The sequence below is a fragment of the Carassius carassius genome, chromosome 37, assembly GCF_963082965.1.
Source record: "Carassius carassius chromosome 37, fCarCar2.1, whole genome shotgun sequence".
Lineage (NCBI taxonomy): Eukaryota > Metazoa > Chordata > Actinopteri > Cypriniformes > Cyprinidae > Carassius > Carassius carassius.
The window spans coordinates 3,302,727-3,319,406 of record NC_081791.1 but is presented as its reverse complement, the minus strand read 5'-3'; the positions used below and the strand labels follow the sequence as shown (position 1 = coordinate 3,319,406).

At 37.9% G+C, this 16,680-nt stretch overlaps 1 protein-coding gene across 1 annotated transcript; it reads left to right on the top strand.

Moving 5' to 3' along the window:
• Window positions 1-1,098: 1,098 nt before the first annotated feature.
• On the top strand, window positions 1,099-15,414 carry LOC132117841 (protein Wnt-7a-like). The gene is made up of 4 exons (XM_059527150.1): window positions 1,099-1,345; window positions 2,392-2,618; window positions 4,522-4,793; window positions 14,505-15,414. Exons 1-4 carry the CDS (start codon window positions 1,275-1,277, stop codon window positions 14,985-14,987), a joined length of 1,053 nt encoding a protein of 350 aa, XP_059383133.1. The 5' UTR covers window positions 1,099-1,274; the 3' UTR covers window positions 14,988-15,414.
• Window positions 15,415-16,680: the final 1,266 nt, after the last annotated feature.

The following is a 16,680-nucleotide window of genomic DNA, read 5'->3' as shown; positions in this document are numbered from 1 at the left end:
TAATATATAGATATGTAAGTTTGGGATCCGTAAGATTTTGAACGTTTTCTTATGCTCATCAAGGCTGTATGTATTCATAAACATCCACGATATATTTATCAATGTAAATGTACTGCACTGAAAATGGAATGTTTGTCAGTATTCCAATATTGTCAGTATTTGTATAGATATAAATATGTAAATCAGTTGTTTTGTTGTTGTTGTTGTTGTTGTTGTTGTTGTTGTTGTTTGACTACAGCTATAAACAGTTCAACAATATTTGATCATAATATTTATTTTATATTTCTCTACAAAAGATTTTAAAACTTTATGATCTGATATTTAGCCATTCTGTGAAAGCTAGATCGTTAATGTAATGAATGTGGTAGAAATGGCCATGACTAAGAAAATAACCCTTTATAAAAACACTGTGTTTTCTCAAATCTAGTGGAACTTGAGAGACCGCCGTCCATTAACTGGTTCTGCCAGTAGGGGGAGTGATTGGATTGATAAACAATACTGCTAAATAAACTGCTATAAATTAAGGAATGATTTTTTAAATTTGTGATTGCATGCCCTTCTCAATGATTACGAGAATCAACGGAGAGACATCTGACTCTCAGGCCTCTTCTCAAATCACCTTCTAACACCACATCAGACAATCTGCCTGTTCATTATCATCTATATGACCATGCCATACCTTCATCTGCACCCTTAACAGCCTATGTACAGAAGTATCGCTGTACTTTACAGAAAACTAACACAGATTTCACTTTAAAACAATGCAGGTTTTCATAGTCCTATCTGCTTTTAGTCTAATTTGTATGCCTACTTTGAAAGAATGTGTTTCTTTCACAGTCACTTCTAAGTTCAACTTAAAAATTCGTATTGATTCACTGATTTAAAACCACCTGTTCTGTTGAGACATGATGAGGACTGCTTTAGATTATATATCTGCCACCTGATGGGATGTGTCAGACGGTCTGATTTCATTATGGATCTGAATGAAAGCATCTGTGTATCTGAGATTGTATGGGTGGGCTCAGGGCCCTCAGGAACACGCCCAGATATATAAAGTAGATGTGGAGGATGAGGGCTCAGATGTGCTCTACCTGTGCCGCTGTGCGCGAGCTGCAGACACCTTGACTGAGCTACATGAGCGGCCAGAAGAGTCAGTCCTATAGCTGGAGATCCAGACTACTTCACACGGACCTGCTTTAACTGCTGACAGACTGACGATTCAACCCGAGAGATCCGTTTCTCGTTACCTTTGAGCGAAACGAGACAGGACCATCATGAGCAGAAGAACACGGCGCTGGGTACTTCACATGTTCCTTTGTCTCGGAATAATCTACTTGAAAATGGGGTGAGCTGATTGGGAAACTGTATTGTACAGTGTATCATATCACAATGTCGTTATAATAATGTTGTCTATTCTGCATTAGACGAACTTTTTATGCTGCTCTGTATAGTCTTTGTCTACTTTTCCAGTTACAAAAAGAAGTTATTTTTATTTCTTACATGAATATATTTTACAGCAATAGTGCGACAGAGTAAAAGAAGTTGTGGTAACACTTGACGTAAATCGTTTATGTAGGCTATAATGCATTATGAAAGTAGTTTTCTCTTGTAATGCGTTGTACAATCTCATGAATAGTTGTAACCACAGTTAATACATTATAACACTTATCAGTTAATAGTGACACTATACATTTTATAATTATTTACGACAAGTTATAGACTAATGAATTACAGCGCACATTATGAATAATTACAATGCATTAATAACCCGTAGACTAATAATGCAATTTCATAAGGCTTTAAGTAAACTGCCACTGAAATGTATTTTATTCAGTGGGAGGGAAAAGTTTTTTTTTTTTTTTTTTTTAAGTAATAATGCTATCCAAAGACATTAGGGTCTGCTGCGCACTTTTTAAAAAAAATTTTTATTGAGATTTATACAAAATCTGAAAACTGAATAAATAAGCTTTCCATTGATGTATGTATATTGGTTTGTTAGGATATGACTATTTGGCTGACATAAAGGGTGCAAATAAATAAATAAATAAATAAAAATATCGCTCAGAGAAAATCAGCTCAAGAGTTGTCCAAATAAAGTTCTAGCAATGCATAGCCTATTCCTAATAAAAAATAAATAAATAAATAAAATACAAGTTTTGATATATTTATGTTAGGAAATTTACAAAATATCTTCATGTAACATGATCTTTACCTAATATCCTAATGATTTTTGGCATAAAAGAATAATCGACAATTTTGACCCATAGCCTACAATACAATGTTGTCTATTGCCACAAATGTCCCTGTGCTACTCTGTGCCCCAGGGTCACCAGTGTGTTTGATTAGCTAGCAGTGTTAGATATTAAGACGTTGTTCTCTGGTCAACTCTAGGCGGTTCTCCACCGTGCTGGCGCTGGGAGCGAGCATCATATGTAACCGGATCCCGGGTCTGGCGCCCAGGCAGCGCATCATCTGTCAGAGCCGGCCGGACGCGCTCATCGTGATCGGACAGGGCGCACAGATGGGCCTCAGCGAGTGCCAGTTCCAGTTCAGACACGGACGCTGGAACTGCTCCGCGCTCGGAGAGAGGACCGTCTTCGGAAAAGAGCTGAAAGTGGGTATGTTGGAAATCTCCTCTCGTATGATGTCTAAAACAGCATTTGGGTGAATCTGGTCTAGGAGAACAGGAGTGTTTACTAATCTGGTTACGGATTATACAGTTTGTTTAGTTTGGGGTAAAACAGTTACCTTCTTCACTAATCTCAGTTCATACGTTATAAAGATCGACGTGTTCCGGTTAAGATTTCCGCGCTACATGCCTGAAATGTCTGGCAGATGAGATACATGAGCGGGTGCTCCAAAGCATCCCAGAAACCAGTCTTAATGAAAGATGTCAGTATCAAGAGAAGCTCAGACAAATGTACAGGTTCTTCAGAGCCTCGTACCCGATCGCACAGGTTGTGTTCAGCGTGCATATGATGAGCAGTGGATAGGTGCGTGTTATATATACGCCTAAACTGCGTCATATGCACGCCAACAAATTACATATTACATGCACGCTAAACACCTGCACGCCAATGTCAATTTCTGCGTATAAAAGCATGCCAAATAGAAACTCAAATTCGTGCTATTGGTATTCACTTTCATTGGAGAACCAGCATAAGTTGCTGTATAGTTTCTTGAAGATCAAACGTTCTTGCAGTTTTATTATATGTAGGTACTTGAGTTCAGTGTTTTAAGAGTACAGCCCCTCTTTCTGACTAAAAGCCTCCTTGTGAATTCGGTAGTGACATTTTTTTGTGTGTGCATGCATCAGTGTTTGGGTTGGTATTTGCAGCCTGAAGAGTTTTTCCACAGGTGTAAGTTACAGAACATGATAAGATGTCACCTGAGACAAATGGACTTTTACTTTGCCAATCCGACCTGCTTCAATATAAGGCACAGCTGCTGTCTCAGTTTATAAAAGTTCATGAGGTCTAAGCTCTGAATGATGTCAGTAGAGAAAATCTGAGGGGAAATACAAGTAATACATGCTTCTAATATTATGCTCAGTGTCTGAGAGTCACTTCAAATGACTAATACATCTTTACTTTTCATAATCTCATGAGAATTTTTGTTGTAATCAGTTTGCAAAAACAACTTACCTAGCTTCAGTAGTGTCAGATAAAATCGTTAATTTAAATTTTTACATTATTTTTACACAATTTTTGTGTGGGCTCTGTGAAAGCTCAGATTTAGAGCATGAATAAAAACAATGAATGTTCACACATAGTGTGATTTTGCTACTTATTTGGATTTGTTATGTGTTATTTTTTTCATTGTTAGTTCATTTTTGGTGATTTAGTAATGTTAATGTTAAATGGAAACTTACTGTAAGGTGTTATAATGGTTAAAGTTGAAATAATCTATAATGTCAGTCTCAGCACAACATGAGTGAAATCACATTTCTGAATATACGTTTGTCTATAGTGTTATCATGGACGACAGCTCTAATTTACAGTTTGGGTTAATTGTTATCCATCTGCCGATTATGCAAATACAGCCGTGTTCGTCAGTGATTTATGGAGAAGGAATAAGTGATAACCTCAGGAAGTTCATCTGTTACTTGACAACATGAAGTAGATCATTAGTTTTTTTTACTTCTGAGCTCATTCATAGAGCATCACTTGTTTGCATGTAATGTAATTAATATTCTCTGCCTGTAATACATTCAAAATACAAAGATTCAATTGTAAAAAGTACACACTTAATGTAATTGTCTGCACATAACTATTTTACAAATATATGCACAATAGTGGTCTAAGAGATTTGGACATGAATCTGAAAGTGTTGCAAGTCATTGATTTAATGTCATTTATTTAAACATTTTCTAACCACATTCAATTCCACATTAATGCAGATATTTGATGCTTTAGTTGAAGTATTTGATTTTGGCCATGCAGAGTTGCTACATATTCAGTGTTTCTCTGTATAAAGCCATGATTTTTGCGATATGTGATGTTGTAAAGTGTGTGTTGACAGGCAGTAAAGAGGCAGCGTTCACGTATGCCATCATGGCAGCAGGAGTGGCTCATGCCATCACAGCCGCCTGCACGCAGGGAAACCTCAGCGACTGCAGCTGTGACAAAGACAAGCAGGGCTTCCACGGGCACGCCGACGGATGGAAATGGGGCGGCTGCTCGGCAGACATCCACTACGGCCTGGGCTTCTCCAAAGTCTTTATGGATGCTAGAGAGATCAAACACAGCGCCAGGACACTTATGAATCTGCATAACAACGAAGTAGGCCGAAAGGTATGTATTTGATTATACAAGCAAAGGCTCGGCTTTGTATGTTTCTTGTAAATAAAAACTGTCAGACATTATTTAGTTTCGAGGGCTTCCTTTGAAGGAACAGTTGACTCTTTTACGAGGTGGAGATTTTGGGCAAATATGTAGGATTCACAATTTTTTGAAAAACAGTTAGCATGAAAGTCCACCTCGAATCCCACATTTACACATAATGAATTAGCCACAAATTCACCAAGACATGGAAAAGTTACAGACTGTCATACTGGTTGACTTGTGTGACTTAATTTTTCTTCTGTGATACACGTTCATGCTGTTCGTTTACATGCAACAAAAGCATGCAGTGACTAGTGACAAAAAACTACAATTTGCCTATTTATACTATTCCCTGAAAGTTTGTGCTTTGGTGAGGAAAAAGTACATTCTTTTGAAGTGTGTACTGTAGGCAAGCTTTGGGACATACAGTGGGGGCCAAAACTGTTAGATCACTTGGCATATTTGAGAGGTTTCAGTTGGTTTTGTTGAATTGTCCATTACAATACCCATAAAACAAACTATTTGTGGCTCTACCTGCGATGGAAGGAATCTTCTGGAACATTGGACATGATGTACTGGCCCCTCAAAGTCCATCGAGCAAATTTGGGGCGAGTTAGAAAAAAGAACTGGACAGATCTATTGTAGATTCAAAGGAAAGCCTTTGGCTTGAGTTCAGAAGGCATGGGATAACACTAGTGTTGAAGTTCTTATGAAATATACTGACACTGTCAGAGAGATGTGCTGCTGTAATTGCTGCAAAAGATGGACATATCAAAAATATTAAAGTGGATAAAAACAGTACGACTCACTTCATCTGATATAAAGCATGTTGTGCTCACAGCAACCATCTGCATGTTTCATGAACATTATGAAATTGAAGTCATGTTTTGGAGGCATTAAAAGGTCAACTGAGGTCTGTACAATCATGTCACACAACTGCATCTCTGACGAATAGTTACGCACATCCTGACACCTGTAACCTGGCCTGTCAGTCGTCTTGTCACAGTTAACATCCACATTTCATTTAACTTTACTGTCCTGGAGAGAAAAGAAGTAGCACGTTGATTTGCCAAAGGCTGTGGGTCTTTCATGCCGAGATCTCTGCTCACATTAATACACAATGATGCATTTAAAGGTATATGGATGCTTATAAAAGTTCACATTGTTGTTGCAGATGAAATATAACATTAAATACCAGGTTTTTACCAAGTCAAATATGGATTATTAGTAACTCAAACCCCTTTATCTAAACCTAACTACTTAATCAATCAAGGACATCTGCCATGTATGTAGTTTTTAACACTTTTTATTCATGTCTGTAGTTCTGAACTGAATCCTTTGCTAAAGTGCAATGTGTTGTGTGCAAAATTATCCATTAGAATTCGTACAGATCCACACTAGGAGACTTTTGCCATGTTTTATTCAACATGCTATGCTTTTTTACTAGTCTGACATACTGTTTAGGATGCACATTGAGACACAGGGACAGTTCTTTTTACAGCTGAGCTTATTGAGGATAATAGACGTCATTATAGACAGTTGTGACGTTTGTTATCTGTGGACAGAGTCAAAGTCAAAGTCAAAGTCACCTTTATTTATATAGCGCTTTAAACAAAATACATTGCGTCAAAGCAACTGAACAACATTCATTAGGAAAACAGTGTCAATAATGCAAAAATGATAGTTAAAGGCAGTTCATCATTGGATTCAGTTATGTCTTCTCTTTTCAGTTAAATAGTGTCTGTGCATTTATTTGCAATCAAGTCAACGATATCTCTGTAGATGAAGTGTCCCCAACTAAGCAAGCCAGAGGCGACAGCGGCAAGGAACCGAAACTCCATCGGTGACAGAATGGAGAAAAAAACCTTGGGAGAAACCAGGCTCAGTTGGGGGGCCAGTTCTCCTCTGACCAGACGAAACCAGTAGTTCAATTCCAGGCTGCAGCAAAGTCAGATTGTGCAGAAGAATCATCTGTTTCCTGTGGTCTTGTCCTGGTGCTCCTCTGAGACAAGGTCTTTACAGGCGATCTGTATCTGGGGCTCTAGTTGTCCTGGTCTCCACTGTCTTTCAGGGATGTAGAGGTCCTTTCTAGGTGCTGATCCAGCATCTGGTCTGGATACGTACTGGATCCGGGTGACTGCAGTGACCCTCTGATCTGGATACAGACTGGATCTGGTGGCTACGGTGACCTCGGAACAAGAGAGAAACAGACAAATATTAGCGTAGATGCCATTCTTCTAATGATGTAGCAAGTACATCGGGTGTTATGGGAAGTGTTTCCGGTTCCGGTTTACCTAATTAATGCAGCCTAAAAATCCTTTAACGGATTTGGATAATAAAAGCATATTAGTATGTTATGTGTATGCCAGGTTAAAGAGATGGGTCTTTAATCTAGATTTAAACTGCAAGAGTTTGTCTGCCTCCCGAACAATGTTAGGTAGGTTATTCCAGAGTTTGGGCGCCAAATAGGAAAATGATCTGCCACCCGCAGTTGATTTTGATATTCTAGGTATTATCAAATTGCCTGAGTTTTGAGAACGTAGCGGACGTAGAGGATTATAATGTAAAAGGAGCTCATTCAAATACTGAGGTGCTAAACCATTCAGGGCTTTATAAGTAATAAGCAATATTTTAAAATCTATACGATGCTTGATAGGGAGCCAGTGCAGTGTTGACAGGACCGGGCTAATATGGTCATACTTCCTGGTTCTAGTAAGAACTCTTGCTGCTGCATTTTGGACTAGCTGTAGTTTGTTTACTAAGCGTGCAGAACAACCACCCAATAAAGCATTACAATAATCTAACCTTGAGGTCATAAATGCATGGATTAACATTTCTGCATTTGACATTGAGAGCATAGGCCGTAATTTAGATATATTTTTGAGATGGAAAAATGCAGTTTTACAAATGCTATAAACGTGGCTTTCTAAGGAAAGATTGCGATCAAATAGCACACCTAGGTTCCTAACTGATGACGAAGAATTGACAGAGCAACCATCAAGTCTTAGACAGTGTTCTAGGTTATTACAAGCAGAGTTTTTAGGTCCTATATTTAACACCTCTGTTTTTTCAGAATTTAGCAGTAAGAAATTACTTGTTATCCAGTTTTTTATATCGACTATGCAATCCATTAGTTTTTCAAATTGGTGTGTTTCACCGGGCCGCGAAGAAATATAGAGCTGAGTATCATCAGCATAACAGTGAAAGCTAACACCATGTTTCCTGATGATATCTCCCAAGGGTAACATATAAAGTGTGAAGAGTAGCGGCCCTAGTACTGAGCCTTGAGGTACTCCATACTGCACTTGTGATCGATAGGATACATCTTCATTCACTGCTACGAACTGATGGCAGTCATATAAGTACGATTTAAACCATGCTAATGCACTTCCACTGATGCCAACAAAGTGTTCAAGTCTATGCAAAAGAATGTTGTGGTCAATTGTGTCAAACGCAGCACTAAGATCCAATAAAACTAATAGACCCACGATCAGATGATAAGAGCAGATCATTTGTAACTCTAAGGAGAGCAGTCTCAGTACTATGATACGGTCTAAATCCTGACTGGAAATCCTCACATATACCATTTTTCTCTAAGAAGGAATATAATTGTGTGGATACCACCTTTTCTAGTATCTTGGACAGAAAAGGGAGATTCGAGATTGGTCTATAATTAACTAGTTCTTTGGGGTCAAGTTGTGGTTTTTTAATGAGAGGCTTAATAACAGCCAGTTTGAAGGTTTTGGGGACATATCCTAATGACAATGAGGAATTAATAATATGTCAATGTCAATGTCACCTTTATTTATATAGCGCTTTAAACAAAATACATTGCGTCAAAGCAACTGAACAACATTCATTAGGAAAACAGTGTCAATAATGCAAAATGATTGTTAAAGGCAGTTCATCATTGGATTCAGTTATGTCATCTCTGTTCAGTTAAATAGTGTCTGTGCATTTATTTGCAATCAAGTCAACGATATCGCTGTAGATGAAGTGTCCCCAACTAAGCAAGCCAGAGGCGACAGCGGCAAGGAACCGAAACTCCATCAGTGACAGAATGGAGAAATAATAGTCAGAAGAGGATCTATGACTTCTGGAAGCACCTCTTTTAGGAGCTTAGATGGTATAGGGTCTAACATACATGTTGTTGGTTTAGATGATTTAACAAGTTTATACAGTTCTTCCTCTCCTATGGTAGAGAATGAGTGGAACTGTTCCTCAGGGGGTCTATAGTGCACTATCTGATGTGATACTGTAGCTGACGGCTGAATGGTTGCAATTTTATCTCTAATAGTATCGATTTTAGAAGTAAAGTAGTTCATAAAGTCATTACTGCTGTGATGTTGGGAAATGTCAACACTTGTTGAGGCTTTATTTTTCGTTAATTTAGCCACTGTATTGAATAAATACCTGGGGTTATGTTTGTTTTCTTCTAAAAGAGAAGAAAAGTAATCGGATCTAGCAGTTTTTAATGCTTTTCTGTAGGATATGTTACTTTCCCGCCAAGCAATACGAAATACCTCTAGTTTTGTTTTCCTCCAGCTGCGCTCCATTTTTCGGGCTGCTCTCTTTAGGGTGCGAGTATGCTCATTATACCATGGTGTCAAACTGTTTTCCTTAACCTTCCTTAAGCGTAAAGGAGCAACTTTATTTAAAGTGCTAGAAAAGAGAGAGTCCATAGTTTCTGTTACATCATCAAGTTGTTCTGAGCTTTTGGATATGCTAAGGAATTTGGATACATCAGGAAGATAACTTAAAAAGCAGTCTTTTGTGTTAGAAGTGATGGTTCTTCCATACTTGTAACAAGAAGTAGAATTTACAATTTTGGCTATATGAATGTTGCAAAGAACTAAATAATGATCTGAGATATCACTTGGCTGAATAATTTCAACACCATCATTTTTAAAACTTTATCTGCAGCCAGAACTAACTCGGATGTAAAATCAACAAACTCTTTAATAAAGTCTGTATGGTGCCCTGGTGGCCTGTATACAGTAGCCAGTACAAACATAACAGGGGATTTATCATTAACATTTGTTTCTCTGGATAATGTTATATGAATCACCATTACTTCAAACGAGTTATACTTGTAGCCTGCCCTCTGAGAAATCCTGAAAACGTTGGTATAAATTGAAGCAACACCTCCACCTTTGCCTTTTAGACGTGGCTCATGTTTATAACAGTAATCTTGGGGGGTGGACTCATTTAAAATAATGTAATCATCAGGTTTTAGCCAGGTTTCTGTCAAACAGAGTACATCTATATTATGATCAGTGATCATATTATTTACAAAAAGTGTTTTCGTAGAAAGGGATCTGATATTCAATAAGCCAAGCTTTATCATTTGTTTATCCATATTGCTTCTGTTTTTTATTTGTTGAACCTCAATTAAATTGTTAATCTTAACTTGGTTTGGACGTTTTTTGTTTTTTCTAGTTAGGGGAACAGACACAGTCTCCATAGTGTGATATCTAGGTGAAAAAGTCTCTATGTGCTGAGAATTAACTGACCTCTGTGACGGGAGGCAGCTAGCAGACGGTCGGTTTAGCCAGTCTGTCTGCTTCCTGACCTGGGCCCCAGTTAGTCAAGTATAAACACTAAGACTATTTGCCATATTTCTAGAGAGAAGAGTGGCGCTACCCCAGGAGGGATGAAGACCATCTCTTTTAAACAGGTCATGTCTGCCCCAAAAGCTCGTCCAATTGTCTATGAAACCTATGTTATTCTGTGGGCACCACTTAGACATCCAGCCATTGAGTGATGACAATCTGCTATGCATCTCATCACCACGGTAAGCAGGGAGGGGACCAGAGCATATTACAGTGTCTGACATCGTGCTTGCAAGTTCACACACCTCTTTAATGTTATTTTTAGTGATCTCAGACTGGCGAAGTCGAACATCATTAGCGCCGGCATGAATAACAATCTTACTGTATTTACGTTTAGCATTAGCCAGTACTTTTAAATTTGCCAAGATGTCAGGCGCTCTGGCTCCCGGTAAACATTTGACTATGGTGGCTGGTGTCTCTATATTCACGTTCCGTACAATAGAATCACCAATAACTAGAGCACTTTCATCAGGTTTCTCAGAGGGTGCATCACTGAGTGGGGAGAATCTGTTTAATGTTTTGATCGGAACAGAAGAGCTGTGTTTTGACCCACGACTACGCTGCCTCACCGTCACCCAGTTGTCCTGCTGCAGGGGCTCTGTTTCCGGAACCGAACAATGTACAGGAATCCCTGAGCTAGACGCATCCAAAGCCGTATCTAGAGCCCTAACATTCTTACTGTCCTCAATTAAAGTTTGGATGCGTGTCTCTAATTCTGAAATCTTCTCTGTCAGCCTAACTATTTCCCTGCATTTATCACATGTGAATCCCTCATCAGCGACAGAGATAGATAAACTGTACATGTGGAAAGAGGTGCAAGTAACAATGATGAGAGAAGCCATTACTCACCGTGCTTGATGAAATATTCTTACTGCGGTTGTTTGATGAACTTGTGAAAAACTGGAGCGAGGGAGAGGAGAAAAGAAAACAGCGATAGGTTCAAATGAAAACGCTAATGACAAGCTAACGAGTGCTAACGCTTTGCAGGTGTACTGCACTCACGGATATAAAATAAAAGTGAACGATCAAAGTTAATCTGATAAGATTGATCGATAATATCAGAAATATGGTGTGAATTAAGTTATATTTTACCACCCTACCAGAGTCTACCTGGGGGCAGAAAATGACAGTTTTCAAGTAGCAGTAAATGGAAGCCAAGGAATTAAAGAATAAATTTAATTTAATTTGAGTTTATATTTCCAAATTATGGCTTTATTCTCACAATTCCAAGATTATATCTCACAATTGTGATAAGGGAAAATAACTTGTCATTCTCTTTCTTCCCCTCGGTTAAGAAACACAAGTTTATTCTTTTTTTTTTTTTTCTCAGAATTGACTAACCTGCTATTGTTCATTTAAAAATAAGAGCTATAAACTTGCATTTGTTGGAAAAATATTCAGAATTGTGAGATAAAATGGGAAAGTGTTCTGTTATAGGTTTAAGTATATTTCATACTGTAACTGTAGGGCTAATACAAAACGTCCCCTATGAACAGCATATGTGAATAACGTTATGTAGACCTGTTGTTTGCGCAGCACTTGGTAGTTTGTGTCGGTCGTTATGAAAATTGGACATTGTCAGCAGAACTTTCCACTCTCATCTGTGCTTTTATGGGATTGTGGCTAATGCTAACTTGCCCTGTTTAGTAAGTCTGGCTCTTGAGTTGTTATTCAGTGAAATCTTCCCATCCGCTGCAGTTCAAACCTCGCTGTTTATGCATATTCGAGCTCGGTGTGTCATGTTGAGCTATGACACACGTGATGTTTGGCCGTGCCTCTTCATGTTAAGTCTGAAAATGAGCATGTGGGTGAGTAAATGACCAAATGTTCATTTTTTGGGGTGAACTGTGCCTTAAAGAGGTATTATCTGTCAGTGAAGTGATGTTTTGGTTACACTGAACGGATCAAGTGAAAGTCAAGTACAGCGAAGGATTCAGTAACTATGGCACTGCGGTTTGCAGCCATCAACAATGTGGCACCGAAGCCAAGACTCGACTGGCACAGCAATAATAGGAAGCTTTTAGAGGTAAGAGCAGAATAAGTGCTCGAGTTTGATTACAAATCAGATGAGCTCTGTGCAAATCCACTCCCATGTTCAGCTCAGTTTAATAGACATTGTCTTACACCAGTATCCCCTATCGCTAGCTTTGATGGGGACCTTTATTCATTGATGCTGTGTTTTTGTCTCAACTTTCAATGCTCAAACCGCCAAAGATCTTAAAAGGCTTTTTCACTTTCACTTACTTTTTTCTGCGTATACATTTGTTGTCCTGATGGGGAATAAGGGACGCGGTCCTTTGGGAAACAGAAGTGCGCTGAATGTGTACTTGTACATTGAAAAAAAGGATTCATTGAATTTATGAGATTTTTTATGGGAAGTGGTTGCAATCAGTTTATTTTAGCTACATTTAAATAAACTAATTTAGATGACTAATTTTCAACATGTTTTTTTTTAAGTAGCTAAAATAAATTGTTTGCAACCACTTACCTTAAAAAAAAAATGTCTATAATTTTTTTCAGTGTAGTGTATATTAAAATATATACATTTAAAAATTGTACTTGCAGAAATATTAATGAATGTTAATGAAATAAAGACCTCTACACTTTCATGAGTGTTTTTTGTAACGTGCTTAAGTGCACTTTTAAAAAGTCTTATTTGTATTATATATATATTTTTTTTAATTTACGGTTTAATAATCACTGAATACATTTTTCTCATGCTTTAACAAAGTACACTTATTTTGATGTGTTGACTAACATACTCACGCACATGGAAAGTACTTGAGTATTATTTTACCTCTAGTGTGTTATTCACTACTATATTTAAAGTTCATATATTTTAAATCTACTAAAATAAATGTACAATACAAGACACGGAAGTTTCAACAGAAATTACATAAAAATATTTGTAAGTTTACTATGAATGTCTGTCAGTACACCTTTTAACCATATACACTTAAGTTTAGCTAACTAAAACTATTTCATCAGGGGTGATAGCTAAACCATCTTGTTTTGCAGATGTGTTTATTAAAATAAAACAGCAGTCCTCCTCACTGTTGTCATGATCAGGTTAAAGGAACGACTCCACAGAAGCTGTCGTCTTTCTTAAAAGTATCATGAGCAAATATCATTAACGTCAAAGCTAATAAAATTTGACAGAAGTTTAATTTGATCGTTTTTAGGTGAGCTGTTCATTTAACTAGGTTATGTGTGAAGTAGAAGCCAAACAGAGAGCAGATTAATCACTCTCGCTCTCCCAGTCGAGTTTAACGAGGGGAAAGAAGCTTGCATCTTATGTCTGCTTGATGCACATTTGGTCACAGAGAGCTGATTCATGGCTCCAGCTCTTCTCCTCAGTCCCCACGCCGTATGTACCGTCTTATCTGAGCTGCTTAATTGCCTCTTAGTGAACTGACTAGCCTTACAGGATAATTGTAGCTGCAGGTTTTGTCTTGAGCAAACTAAAAGAGTGCTCTGTTTGGGCGTTTAACGCTGGCTCACGGTGACCCATCTCTGAAGAGCAGACAGCAGAAGAGTCACTGAGCTGATGCACGATACATCGGGCCATTTTGATTGGTGGAAAATAACATTGTTATGCTATTGGCATGAAAGGATATTAGTGTATACTTGTTTTTAATCAATAAAATGGTCAAACAAATATTTAGACATTCAAAGAAAGAACACAAGCCATTTCTAGAGACCGGAAAACCAGAGACTGGTTTAGCAGCAATCCATCCAGAAAACACACAGCATATAAAAGTGTTGAATGTTGGACACGTCATGCAGTTTTTCTTGTTGTTACACACGTTACCTGTACTTTCTTTTATAATAACAATAAATTATGCATAATTACATGCAAGTAACCCTAACCCTAATCATATAGTAAGTACATGTATTTAATTAATATTACCCAGTACCTAAATGTATAATTAAACTGTAACAAGGACACCTTAAAATCAAGTGTAGCCTAACCTGCCCTACACTGTTTACAACATGTGCTGTGTTCATTATCAGTAATGAGACATCTGACTGTTGAAAGCACTGATTTCTCATATTCTCATATTCTCAGGTCCTGGAGAGGAACATGCGGCTGGAGTGTAAATGTCACGGTGTGTCTGGATCCTGCACCACCAGAACCTGCTGGATGACCCTCCCCAAGTTTCGCGAGCTCGGCTACATCTTGAAAGACAAATACAGCCGTGCCGTTCATGTGGAGCCGGTCAAGGCCACGCGCCACAAACGACCCACTTTCCTCAAGATCAAAAAGCCCTACTCGTACCGCAAGCCCATGGACACAGATCTGGTGTACATCGAGAAATCACCCAGCTACTGCGAGAAGGACCCTGTGACCGGCAGCGTGGGCACTCAGGGCCGGGTTTGCAATAAGACGCTGGTGCACCATCCCAACGGCTGCGACCTGATGTGTTGCGGCCGAGGATACAACACACACCAGTATTCACGCGTCTGGCAGTGCAACTGCAAGTTCTTCTGGTGCTGCTACGTCAAATGCAACACTTGCAGCGAGAGGACAGTGGTGCACACATGCAAATGAGCGATGCTTTTGCACAAGACCTTACTTCAGACTCACTTTAATGGAAAATCGTCAAGATTGTCAAAGCTTTACTCTGGAGAAAGAATTGCGTGGGAAGGAATGTGGAACTAAAAGTGTAAATGGCTGTACCTTTGATGCTTTCCTTGCTTTCTTCGATAAATCCTGAAGCTGTCTGGATTAAAATAAGGCTCTCTGTAAAACCCATAACACTGACCTGCACCTTGATTTTACCAGAGGAGCTGCTGAAACATGGACGTCTTGCATGTATGCAACGAGACATTGACAAACAGAGCAAAACAGCAGGTTCCAGAAGTAGAGGAGAGGACTTTCTTCTCACGTTCTGCTTCAAATCAACCCAGGTCCAAAAATAGTGTACTAAAAGTGCTTAATATTTAGTTACACTTTATTCTAAGGTGTTGTTTTTACCGTGTAATAATACATTTAAGTACTGAGTAATATTAATTAACTACATGTTCTTAATATATGGTTAGGGTTACTTGCATATAATTATGCATAATTTATTGTTATTATAATCGTAAGTACATGTAACATGAGTAACAAGGACACCTTAAAATAAGGTGTTAACAAATATTCTTTAGTAAACTTAAGAATATCTAAGTGTACTCAACTGTGCTATTTTGGGACACTATGAACATGAACTAAAATGTGCTTTTAACATACTTTCGCTGTAAAAAAAAAATGTATTTAGATACCAGTAGTGTATGAAAGTTGAGTACACATATGTTCTTAAGATTATCTTAAGTACTAAAGAATTATTTTTAGTGTTTTAATTAATTACAAAATTAGTGTGTCAAAACAGAGCACTTTAAGTACATTATGAAAGTGCACTTTGTTTTCTCTCTCCTGGGAAAGATGTAATGATTCATCTTGAAACTGTTCGTTTCAATTCACAACTTTAATTGCCTTAAGATTTTTAATATAATTTTTTAAGTAAATTCCTACAGAGAAAATAAATGGGAAAATGACTTCTGGAGCCAAGGTTGCTGATCACTGTTGTGCTCTGTTGTTCAATTCTTCCAAACCACTGATTTTATTTATTTATTAAAAACTATGTTGTTAACTGTAAGACACTAGAAAGAAATAGTGGATCTGCATCTCTGTTCATGAATACACTGAGATTTATATCTTTTACGAATAGCTTTTTTAGTTTACAAGACAAGAAGCAATATATATAAATATTACGTACATGAAATGTCCTGTATGCTGCTAGTCTGGAATAATCACATTCACTGTAATATTACGAAACTACTGACCACAAGCTTTTTGTAACTGGTATAGTGTTGAATCCAGATGTAGAATTTTCACTGAAATATTGTAAAATATTGGTAAGAGAGTTTATTTTGTAAAATAATATTTTTATATGTGTTATTTATACTTTGTCATTTCTGAACACCCAGTGCATTTATGTTTGCATTATGCAATAATTTTAATTTGTGGGTGACAAAGTTGGAATGTGGATGTTAATTATTAAAATCAAATTTAGATCTCATGCAAATGTGGTTATGTTGTTATAGTATAGTCGCCCCCTTCCTCAAATCTTGCCCTGGAGGTCCAGTGCACTGCAGAGTTTAGCTCCAACCCTGATCAAAGTCATCTGCCTGTGATTTTCTAATGATCCCAAAGACATTGATTAGCATGCTCAGGTGTTATTTGATCAGGGTTAGAGCTAAAC